General features: G+C 48.8%; 1 protein-coding gene across 5 annotated transcripts in view; it reads left to right on the forward strand.

The window, feature by feature from the left end:
• The window catches only part of LOC139563406 (homeobox protein Meis2), a 128,159-nt gene that overhangs the window by 113,140 nt on the left and 2,841 nt on the right, over positions 1-12,178 (forward strand). For 4 of the 5 annotated variants that reach the window (XM_071382051.1, XM_071382053.1, XM_071382049.1 and 1 more), the window contains 3 exons: positions 6,804-6,862; positions 8,837-8,947; positions 9,497-9,595. In XM_071382051.1, the coding sequence (XP_071238152.1) occupies positions 6,804-6,862; positions 8,837-8,947; positions 9,497-9,555 (229 nt within the window). In that variant the 3' untranslated portion in view covers positions 9,556-9,595. The remainder of the gene's footprint in view (positions 1-6,803; positions 6,863-8,836; positions 8,948-9,496; positions 9,596-12,178) is intronic. The other variant, XM_071382052.1, reaches the window with a different exon arrangement.

The following is a 12,178-nucleotide window of genomic DNA, read 5'->3' on the forward strand; positions in this document are numbered from 1 at the left end:
AACAAGTGACCCCGCTCCCCATTGGCTGGGCTCCCTCAGATCTCCCCGTGATTGGCGCGTTGGCTCAGTGAGTCTCTCTCTCTCTTTCTTTCTTTCTTTCTCTGTCTCTCTCTTGGCTGCGCTCCAGGGCTGGATAGTTAGACATGAGGATTTCTCCGGAAAGGAATGCTGACAACGGGAGCAAGTTACCAGGTGTGGCCGCGAGTCAGTTAACCAGAAACAAGTCATTTCTGACAGATTGAGAGGAGGAAAAAGGGAGGGAAAGAAGAACAAAAAGAGAAGAGGAGAGGCAAGCCCCAGATATTCAACAGCAGGACTGGTTTGTTGTGATGCAAATGCAAAGTCACCATTCCTCCATTCCCTTCTCTCTGAGAGCCCTTTATTTCTCTGGGAAGAAACAGCATGTGACATTATCACAGGACGAAATAGAACACCAAGGCTAAGGTCTTCTGAAGGGGAACTTCTCTCTCTGTCTCTCTCTCATACAGGACATCAGTCATTATTATGGAACTGGAATCCCCTTCCTTGCACACACGCACTGTCTCTGGTCTGGTGTTAGTGTAGCATAGCGTGCTAACATGCTAGCTGGGGTATTTAATACCTAAACGGTTGCTTTGCAGTGGCGCTCCCCACTGTTTGAGTGAGCTGATATGAGTGGCTGGGGATCGTGTGTTGATCCAGCTCAGTGGACAGCCAGGGTCAAGTGGCCTCATGCTGTCTGGACTCCATTACTCATATTGTTGCTGTTATTGTGTTATGCTGCGAAGGCCCCATATAGAAAAACACCCAGAGCTGCAGTAAATCCAAGTCTCTATAGGACGTAATTTGAAAGTGATACACTCTGGGCCCTGTGGCAGACAGAGAGTTTGTACATAGACACAGTGTGTCCCTGGTGGATTTAAACGTGCTGGGTGAAGTAGTGTATCTGTGAGCGGAGGCCCATTTGCACTACCCTGTGTACAGTAGGCTACATTCACAGGCATGCACATACACACTTACACACATGCTGGATACGGGCATGAACAAGTACACACACAGAAGCTTTTTCCGTACGAATTAGAAGTGATTGGAACCTTTTTTATACTATTTTGGGTCTCTGAGTGGATTAGTAAAGCAGGGTGCACATTAAACAGTCTCTCTCTCTCTGTCTCTCTCTCTCTCTCTCTCTCTCTCTCTCTCTCTCTCTCTCTCTCTCTCTCTATCTCTATCTCTCTCTCTCTCAGTAAAGTACACATTCTGAGCGGTATCCACAGAAATGACCTCCCCAAGACCCCGTAAACTTGCTTTAATTATTTGTTTGAAAACAGCATGGAGTTCCCATGCTGAGAGCCAGTGTGTGTGTGTGTGTGTGTGTGTGTGTGTGTGTGTGTGTGTGTGTGTGTGTGTGTGTGTGTGTGTGTGTGTGTGTGTGTGTGTGTGTGTGTGTGTGTGTGTGTGTGTGTGTGTGTGTGTGTGTGTGTGTGTGTGTGTGTGTGTGTGTGCGCGTGCGTGCGTGCGTGCGTGCGTGCATCGTAACGCCGTGCAGTGTAAGAACATAAGGGAAACCACCAGATGTAAATACTAAAACATGGTTGGAGGTTTTGGAGAAACCCCTGTCTGTCCCTAGTGTGCCTGCCTCTCTCTCTCTTCTGGTCTGGTTAGCCCTCAGACATGTAGAGGTGGTTCTCTCCTCCCTCCCTCCATCCCTGCCTGCCATCCATCCCTCCCCTCCTCCCTCCATCCCTGCCTGCCATCCATCCCTTCCCTCCTCCCTCCATCCCTGCCTACCATCCATCCATCCATTCCCTCCTCCCTCCATCCCTGCCATCCATCCATCCCTCCCCTCCTCCCTCCATCCCTGCCTGCCATCCATCCCTTCCCTCCTCCCTCCATCCCTGCCTACCATCCATCCATCCATTCCCTCCTCCCTCCATCCCTTCCCTCCTCCCTCCATCCCTGCCATCCATCCATCCCTTCACTCCTCCCTCCATCCCTGCCTGCCATCCATCCCTTCCCTCCTCCCTCCCTCCATCCCTGCCTGCCATCCATCCCTTCCCTCCTCCCTCCCTCCATCCCTGCCTGCCATCCATCCCTTCCCTCCTCCCTCCCTCCATCCCTGCCTGCCATCCATCCCTTCCCTCCTCCCTCCCTCCCTCCCTCCCTCCATCCCTGCCTGCCATCCATCCCTTCCCTCCTCCCTCCCTCCCTCCATCCCTGCCTGCCATCCATCCCTTCCCCCCTCCATCCCTGCCTGCCATCCATCCCTTCCCTCCTCCCTCCATCCCTGCCTGCCTGCCATCCATCTCTTCTCTCCTCCCTCCCTCCATCCCTGCCTGCCATCCATCCCTCCCCTCCTCCCTCCATCCCTGCCTGCCTGCCATCCATCCCTCCCCTCCTCCCTCCATCCCTGCCTGCCATCCATCCCTTCCCTCCTCCCTCCATCCCTGCCTGCCATCCATCCTTTCCCCCCTCCATCCCTGCCTGCCATCCATCTCTTCCCTCCTCCCTCCCTCAATCCCTGCCTGCCATCCATCCCTTCCCTCCTCCCTCCATCCCTGCCTGCCATGCATCCCTTCCCTCCTCCCTCCATCCCTGCCTGCCATCCATCCCTTCCCTCCTCCCTCCCTCCCCGCCTGCCATCCATCCCCACCCCCCTCCATCCCTGCCTGCCATCCATCCCTTCCCTCCTCCCTGCATCCCTGCCTACCATCCATCACTTCCCTCCTCCCTCCATCCCTGCCTGCCATCCATCCCTTCCCTCCTCCCTCCCTCCCTCCCTGCCTGCCATCCATCCCTTCACTCCTCCCTCCATCCCTGCCTGCCATCCATCCCTTCCCCCCTCCATCCCTGCCTGCCATCCATCCCTTCCCCCCTCCATCCCTGCCTGCCATCCATCCCTTCCCTCCTCCCTCCCTCCATCCCTGCCTGCCATGCATCCCTCCCTCCCTCCCTCCCTCCCTCCCTCCCTCCCTCCCTCCCTCCCTCCCTCCCTCCCTCCCTCCCTCCCTGCCTGCCATCCATCCCTTCACTCCTCCCTCCATCCCTGCCTGCCATCCATCCCTTCACTCCTCCCTCCATCTCTGGAGAATTCCTGCTGGTGTTGTTTGAAGCACACACCATTAGCAGCTCATAAGAGGAGAGAAAACAGTGTTATCAGGCCTGGCTCTGATAATCTCAATTGGCTTTACTCAACCTGATAAAAGGTGCTCTGGGGTCAGAGTGGGGCTTCGGTCGGTCAGCAACCCCCTCCCTCCCCGCTGCCCCTACCAACCGCCTTACTGTGGCCACTTGTTCAGAGAATAAAAACAGAACCATGTGTGTGTGTGTGTGGGGGGGGGGGTCAATCTTGGCAGCGACCCTGAGGGAAAATAATATAATATCTATATACACTCAGTTGCCAGTTTATAAGATACACCCGTCTAGTACCGAGTCGGACCCCCCTTTGCCTCCAGACCTGCCTGAATTCTTTGGGGCATGGATTCTATTCTCAGATACGCTGTCACATTCAAACGTTGCTCAATTGGTATCGAGGGACCTAAAGTGTTCCAGGAAAACATTCCCCACACCATTACACCACCGCCACCGACCATGAACTCACGCTGCCTACGCCAAATCCTGACTCTGCCATCAGTATGATGCAACAGGAACCGGGATTTGTCAGACCAGGCAATGTTTTTCCTCTCCTCAATTGTCCAGTGTTGGTGATCTCGCGCCCACTGGAGCCACTTCTTCTTGTTTTTAGCTGATAAGAGTAGAACCCAGTGAGGTCGTCTCTGCAATAGCCCATCCGTGACCAGATGCCCGTTCTGCACACCACTGTTGAACTGCGCCGTTATTTGCCTGTTTGTGGCCCACCTGTTAGCTTGCACGATTCTTGCCATTCTCCTTCAACTTCTCATCAACGAGCTGTTTCTGCCCACAGGACTGACGCTGACTGGATGTTTTTTGTTTGTTGCACCGTTCTCGACAAACACTAGGCACCGTTTCTCAGGTACTGGAACCGGTGCGCCAGGCACCGACGAGAATGGGCATAACGACAATCGTTTAGCCGGTTCTAACGTTCAATTGAACAGTAACTGAATGCCTCGATGCCTGTCTGCCTGCGTTATATAGCAAGCCACGGCCACGTGACTCACTGTCTGTAGGAGCGAACCATTTTCGTGAACGGGGTGGTGTACCTAATAAACCGGCCACTGAGTGTATGTTTGTGTATGCTGCTGTGAAGAACTGTTTTCCCTACTCAAATGACCATGTTGGAACAGCATAACAGTCGAGTGTAGACAGCAACCAGATAGGAAAATATTTTTGTGTATAGCTATGCAATACCTTTCATAAGAAGTACAAATGAGCAACCGTTTAGTTCGATAAGTTCAAAACGTGTTCTAAATAGATCAGTAACGCAAACACGCTGTTCCATGTGCACTTTGTTATTCCTGGGGCTCTGTCTTCCCGTCACTGATCCGGAATGGGAATATTTAGCACCTGCAAGAAACATTCCTGATATTACGGGTTTATGGTTATGTCCCAGAATAGGTAAGAATCCACATGGTTATAATTTCCAAGCCTTATGTGCCGTCTTGGGAGAAAGAAAAAAAGAGAGAGCAGGACATATATTTTTTGCAGGCCTTGTTCTGTGGCCCTTGTTCTATGGGCCTTGATCTGTGAGCCTTGCTCTGTGTGGGCCTTGCTCTGTGAGCCTTGCTCTGTGGGCCTTGCTGTGGGCCTTGCTCTGTGGGCCTTGCTCTGTGGGCCTTGATCTGTGGGCCTTGATCTGTGAGCCTTGCTCTGTGTGAGCCTTGCTCTGTGTGAGCCTTGCTCTGTGTGAGCCTTGCTCTGTGGGCCTTGATCTGTGAGCCTTGCTCTGTGTGAGCCTTGCTCTGTGTGAGCCTTGCTCTGTGTGAGCCTGCACAGAGGGAGTGCAATAGCAGGAATTTCTGCTTTGTTTACTTACTCAGCAGGTGTAGATGCTGGAAGACGGTCTCTTTCCAATGTACTGCAGGTGTAGTGACACTTCTGACAGTAAAGGTAGACGATAGACAGCCAAAGATGCTCTTTTATATCCCTCTAACTCATAGTGTGTGAGCCACAAACAGTTTAAACTGGTATTGACGATAGGTCCAAAAACCAAACCTCTCTTCACTAGATCACACATCACAGTCCCAAATCAACATTGATATGATCTGCCTAACTTTTCCTCTCTAACTTTTCCCATGTAGGCGTAATCTAACTGTCATTCCTCTGTCTGGGGCCAGCGGTACAGCCTATCTGCCCTCTGGGTGCACCCTCGCAAATAAGCTTGCCTCCATCTCTTTTCCCAACTGTGCGTTTTGTCCATTTACCAATGTCACTTTGAGCGGGCAGATTACGGACGTTTACATTAATAGGTGAAGGTAAAGGCTGGTATCAGGGGTTCATGGGGGATTAGGAACTCAAATTGGTTCCAGAACCTTCCCTTTTTTCCATCTAATGACCAGTCCTGTAGCGTTGCCTTCTCCATGTTCCAAAAAAGTTACCCTTCTCTCTTTTTTATTCTTTGAAAAGGGGCTCCATGCTGGAATCACCCCATGATGATTTGAAACCTTCCTCTAATATCAACCACATGTGGGTACCTTTAGTGCTACCGAGCTCGCTCCTCTTAGTATGAGAGAGAGAGAGAGAGAGAGAGAGAGAGAGAGAGAGAGAGAGAGAGAGAGAGAGAGAGAGAGAGAGAGAGAGAGAGAGAGAGAGGTACTAACTAGATTTCAATATTTATTTTAATTTTATTTAACCTTTATTTAACTAGGCAAGTCAGTTAAGAACAAATTCTTATTTACAATGACGGCCTACACCTGCCAAATCCGGACGACTCTGGGCCAACTGTGCGCCGCCCTATGGGACTCCCAATCACGGCCGGTTGTGATACAGCCTAGATGGAGATGGCCAGTATAGGTAAAGCTGGCCCAGTCTGGGGTAGTGTAGCCAGCTTGTCTTTGACACGGCCCTGGGTCACTGCGTCCCATTTGGGACTTTAAGAGGTTGCCCCTGGCTGGCAGTCACCTTCAGATGACCCCTTGGTCTTTACAGTGGAAAGCGGCGGGAGCAGAGAGGAGGATCGGAGAGGACTGCACAGGGAAGGCTTTGTGGAACTGCACTTATTCGTGGCTGTGGCGGTGATAAAACTTCACACAGCCTAATTGATGGGCTTGCTGACATAACAATACCTTGTGAAAGAGCCGAGTGGCCATGCCTGGTCCTCATTTATAAACAGCTGGACGGGGAACACAACCCCCTGCAATGAAAAGAGAGAGAGAGAGAGAGATAGAGAGAGAGAGTTGGGGGTGGACAAATGAAAGGAACCATTTGTATGTTGCCCCTTGCGAACGTATATTATTTTGAATTTCTAATGAGTGATAACACGCGAGGAATAACATGTTTATAGGGTGTGAGTGTGTGTTAATGTGTGTGAGAGAGAGTTGTGACATAGCCTACTGAGTGTTGTAGTTTCTCAGTGGCATGGCTGCTTCACCATAGCACACACTTAATGCCTGTGGAATGCTTTCCCGGTCTCCATAGCAACCAAATGTAATCAAAAGCTATATTAAACAAGGGAAATAGATCATAAGGGGCATTAAAAGAAAACCTTGTCGGGTTTCCAAGTCTGCTCACAATCACCCTTTTGTTGTTGCTGTATCTGTTTTGATTGGCTCTCTAAGAGCCGGTAGCTAATGTTGTTACTAAGTCATGCAAAACTGTGTTGTTGTGTTGCGGTTTCTGATGAATTCTCCTGTTGGTGAATGCTGTGTGATTGAAAGTGTTTTTCTCTTTTCTTCTCTCTTCTCTCCCAGGTTCATTAATGCCAGGAGAAGAATAGTACAGCCCATGATTGACCAGTCAAATCGAGCAGGTAAGAAAGTCAACTCTACATATCTTTTCCACTTTTTCCAGAAACACCAGCTCTTCCAGTTAATGTACTGGCATACACACCGTGCCTACTAGCCTGGATTTGTAAGGGAGAATCCCCAGCCCGCCTACTACCACCACACACACACACACACACACACACACACACACACACACACACACACACACACACACACACACACACACACACACACACACACACACACACACACACACACACACACACACCACACCCTATCTTCTTATTTTCTTAATGGGAAGTGTGTGGTGGTGGCGCTATCTGTTAGTTGATTGCCAGTAATTGGCGATATCCTAATCTAACACTGAGAGGTGCTTTAGCAACACATTCTCTCTCTGTGAATTGCTAATTGGGCACAAGAGAAGCTCCAGGAATGCTTGGAGCATTTTGGTATCTACTTTGTGTTTTTTAACTCACTCAATTCCCAAGTGTCAGTCCTCTGGCTGTTGCTGCTCGGTATTCACTTAGCCCAGATTTGAAATATCAAGGGTCCTATATGTGATTGTATTGAACGTCATCATTTCAATTTAGTAATTGTGGGGATTAATTCATTCTGGTCATGAAAAACTACCTAACAGATGAAAATGAGTTTAATATGATCCATTGATCTCTGATTTCTGTCTGGACGCCCTACGTCGGGAGAGATTTTGTATTTTGTATTTATTATGGATCCCCATTAGCTGCCAAGGCGCAGCTACTCTTCCTGGGGTCCGGCAAAATTAAGGCAGTTTATACAATTTTAAAAACATTACAATGCGTGCATTACAGTTTTCACAACACACTAAGTGTGTGCCCTCAGGCCCATACTCTACTACCACATATCTACAACGCAAAATCAATTTCCATTCCTCTGAAAAGGATTAAGGAAGGGTTCATATTGCAAATTGATCAGGCATTGATTTCCCATATCTACAATGGTCAGACGACAAAAAGCAGTGAAAGATTAAGTCATAAACATGCCACTCTAGAATCGAGCAAATAATCCAGACAGGAATTTATGTAGCCACCCTACGCCATATCGACTGTAACATTACTAAGGAAAAACGCCACATAATTTGTCTTTGAGGGAGAAAAGCTTTTTGTTGATTAGCTCGCTCCAAATCTAGAGAGAGCCCCACAAATTGGGGAGGAGATTGTGCAAATTAAGTTAACCAATTATTGAAATGAGACGCGCCTTTCCAAATCTCAGTACAATTATTGTGGTTTGTTGGGAATATTTGAGAGAGAGGAGAGAAGAGAGAGACAGAGAGCGTGTGTTTAGAGTGTGGCAATCAGTAATCTCTCTGAAGACAGCATGACTAAAAGCTTCCCCTAATCTTCAATTTGACAGATTACTCCAGATTAGGCTGTTTAGTCCAGGAATATGCTGTTTGCTACAGACTCCACAATAGTCTTACTGAATAGGGCTAATGATATGACACTATGACCTAATTTGATTACTACTGTGGACAGTATTATGATGTTAGAATAATATTTTTATATGAATCTTATTTGTAAATAATGATCATGATCAGTCATTTCACCTTCGCTGTAATCTGGAGATTTTAAGTAATTTGAATTTGCAGGGGTAGATAATGACAATTGCAGGGGGGTAAATAGTGATGTTTTTGCCAATGATGTCCCATAACGTGTCTCTGTCCATGAAATAACATCCCGTTGCTTGGGGAATGGCTGGTGATGGTCTTGACAGAACATCCTGATCTTGTCAAACTGCATGCTTCCTTTTCTCAGTTAGAGAACCATGCGTTAACCCTTCTTTTGTCTAATGTTAAAGTGTGTGTGTGTGTACTCATACTGCATGTGTTTGCATGTCATGCATCAGTCATGGTGGACATAATGTGTTGCAGTATGTTTGGGCCGGAGCTGGGACAGTAAGCTGATTGTGTGGTTTGTCTTCTCTCTTCCCCCCCCTCGTGTCCATGTTTTGACTACAATCAGGTTTTCTTCTTGATCCTTCAGTGAGTCAAGGAGCAGCGTACAGTCCGGAGGGCCAGCCCATGGGCAGCTTTGTACTGGACGGCCAGCAGCACATGGGGATCCGACCAGCTGGTAAGCCCCCTCCCCCCCCCTCCTCCTCCTGTCCTGCATACTGTATACTAGTCACTGTGCTGTGTATGTTTACAGTCACCAATGCACCCCCTGTGACTGTATGACTACTGATAGCAACACACACCATCCCCTCTAGCCCTGGAAATGTCACCCCAGCACTGACTACTGTGCTGTACATGGCAGCATCATCAACCCAATACTAACCAATGTCACAAAACTACTGATGATATCACTGCATCTTAATAAAGTTCACTTACTCAGTCATCTCCACCCTCCTCTCTCAACTCCCTTAGGTATCACTATTTACCTCCATTTCCTTGTCTCTCTTTTCACCCATCTCTATTAAATGACACAAATCTTTGTAACGAACGGGGAGATTTGTGGAGACTAACATTTTTAGACACTTTACTAGTGCACCTTCTCTTCCTCTTCCTCTCTGTAACCAATCCTTCCTTCTACCTACCAGGGTGTCTATCTGCTCTGACCTGTCTGCCATTCCACCGTTGACCTTCTGCTGACCCTTTCTGTGACGTGTTTCTCCTCTTCTAGGGCCTATGAGTGGAATGGGGATGAATATGGGCATGGATGGTCAATGGCACTACATGTAACCTCCAACTTGTAAAGCAAAACGCAAAGAAAAAGGGGGAAGTAAGTACAACTGGGCTTTATTTCTCAAACCTCTAGGCTAGTGGTTTTAACCCACAAACCCCCTCCCATCCCCACCCTAATTTTACAACAACCTCCCCCACAGCAACCCCCTTGACAACCAGTGAGTGTGGTTGGTGTAGCATGGTGCTTTAAGGGGCGGAAGGGGGGTAAGGAAGGGGGGTTAGCTAGCTACTGAAAGATGAATAGAAGGACTGGGAATAGTGGGAGTTGCCGCCATGCCGTGAAGCTTTCTCCTGTTGGTCCCTGGGAGAGAGAGGGGGGACTTGTGGCGCCAGCCCAGACAACAGAAAAACAACCAGCACAACCAACAACCATGGCATGTACCGACACCACACATTCATTTATCCCAACAGGGCCATCTCTCTCCCCATCTCTGACAGCCAATGCAAATGTTGGACATTTAGGGAAAAAATAACATCTCCAGAGGCAGGGTCTGTCTGGGAGAAATTAAGCAGGCTCCAGTGAAGCGATAAAGAAGGAGAAGTGAAACTGTCCTCTGAGTGACATAAATCTGTCTTGGGAACGATTGATGCCCAAATTATCTTATATGCAAAGACGGGAGCGCCGCAGTACATTACGGTCCTCGGGTGAGATATACGAGCCGTGGGTGACATGGTCGATCCTTCACTGGGGGGTGGGGGTGGCAAGTAGGGGAGCGAGGGGAGAGGACCTGTGTGTTTTGATTATTTTTTACTGGAGGGGGCATTGACTAGCCCCGTCATGAGACACACAGAGACAGAGCAAAGAGAGACACAGAGATACATTTAAAGGACCCGAGACTCTCTCACACACAGACACACACACACATTGTCTGATTAATCCTGGCCATTCCGCCTCCCACTAGTGCCAGAGCGCTGACATTTGAAAAATCAAGACGTATCACATCCCAACGGCGGCGGGGCAGAAGAGATTTTATTTAACACCCAAAGTCCTTTGCCCAGTGAGGCACAATATAATGACACTTACCTTGATTAAAAGAACCCTTTATATGTAAATGGAGCCTGGAATTTCCGAAGAGTCACCAAAGCCATTCTATTGGCAAAGCCCATTTCTCTCCTCTTTTTTTCTCCCTCCCTCTCTCATCTCATCCCCTCCTGTCTTTGCTAATGGCATCAGGGATAAAAAAACCTTCGGGAAGCAATGTTCCCTAAAACAGACACAGAGACAACATTTGCTCAGCTTGGCTAATTCTTAATATAGGCTATATAATTTTTTGACTATTCAATTACATAACATATTTTATGCTTCATGACCAATTACATTAATAGCTTAATACAGAGGAATATTATCATCTTCTGATTTGATTACGCCGCCAAACAATATGGTATATTTGGTACTTAATTATCGCCAGCCATTGAGCAGGCCTGCTCTGCCAGAACAGGACAGAACTGAACAGAATGGGAAGAAAGATAGAGAGAGAGAGGGATAGGGAGAGAGGAGAGAGAGAGTGTGGGGAGAAGAGAGGAGAGGAGAGAGAGAGAGAGAGAGAGAGTGGGGGGAGAGGAGAGGAGAGAGAGAGAGAGAAAGAGAGAGAGAGAGGGAGAGGGATAGAGAGAGAGAGGGATAGAGAGAGAGAGAGAGAGAGAGAGAGAGAGAGAGAGAGAGAGAGAGAGGGATAGAGAGAGAGAGAGACCAGTCTCACCTTTATTGTCTTCAGATGGTTGTACCACTCCTGTTAATAAAGGGGGGCCCACAGATCTACTTAACAGAATGACTGCAGCTTACAAGACTGGAGATTACCATCTTACAGTGTCAGAAACATATGTTGGGCCTTTTAACAGGAGCCGCTCCAGGTTATATGGAGGTGAGGGCACCCCTCACACAGCCCTTGCCATACACCCCAGCCCTGCCCAGCCCAACCCAGCATGTCCAGATTGAATTACTTATTTTATGACCCCGTAGTGAGGTTTTAAGAGAGCACTGCGACAAACTTGTGAATTTCCAATGAACTAGACGTGGATAGTAGGAGGGTAGTGAGTATTAGAAAATGGCACCTTGCTTTCAGCCAATGAGATTGGTCATTAATCTTGGCCTCTGCTGTCCTGTTTTCTCCCTCGCTACTTCCTCAACTTGCTGGGCCCTCCTCTGTCATTTCTTAATTGCGGTGTACTAAGGTGGAGGAATGTGGAGAGTGAGCATGCCTGGTGACCTTGCGGTGACCACTCTCCCTCACCCCTCCCTCCCAAGCAGGGTTAATCCCCCAAGGGTTCACATTACAAAGCAGGCCTATCCAGGCCCCACTGGCTCCAGCACCAGAAGTATCCCACCCCAGACCCACGCCTGCTCTCCCCTGCTTCTCTCCAGGGTCCAGGCCTTTGGACCAGGCCTGTTCCCATACTCCAGTCCTAGGCCACAGGGCCCCCCCCCACCACCACTATCATCTCCCTGGTCTGCAGACAACAAACACACCCCTGACTACCCAAACAGAGGCACCACTGAGCAGGCTTCTGTTTCCACCAACCAGGCACAGAGTGAGGGGATGCCAACATGCTGGGGTCTCCACACACATCAACACAGGGCCCTACTCTCCATACCAAGGGGTATCACATCAGCACAGGGCCC

The sequence above is a fragment of the Salvelinus alpinus genome, chromosome 34 (genome assembly GCF_045679555.1).
Source record: "Salvelinus alpinus chromosome 34, SLU_Salpinus.1, whole genome shotgun sequence".
In the NCBI taxonomy this organism is placed as follows: Eukaryota; Metazoa; Chordata; class Actinopteri; order Salmoniformes; family Salmonidae; genus Salvelinus; species Salvelinus alpinus.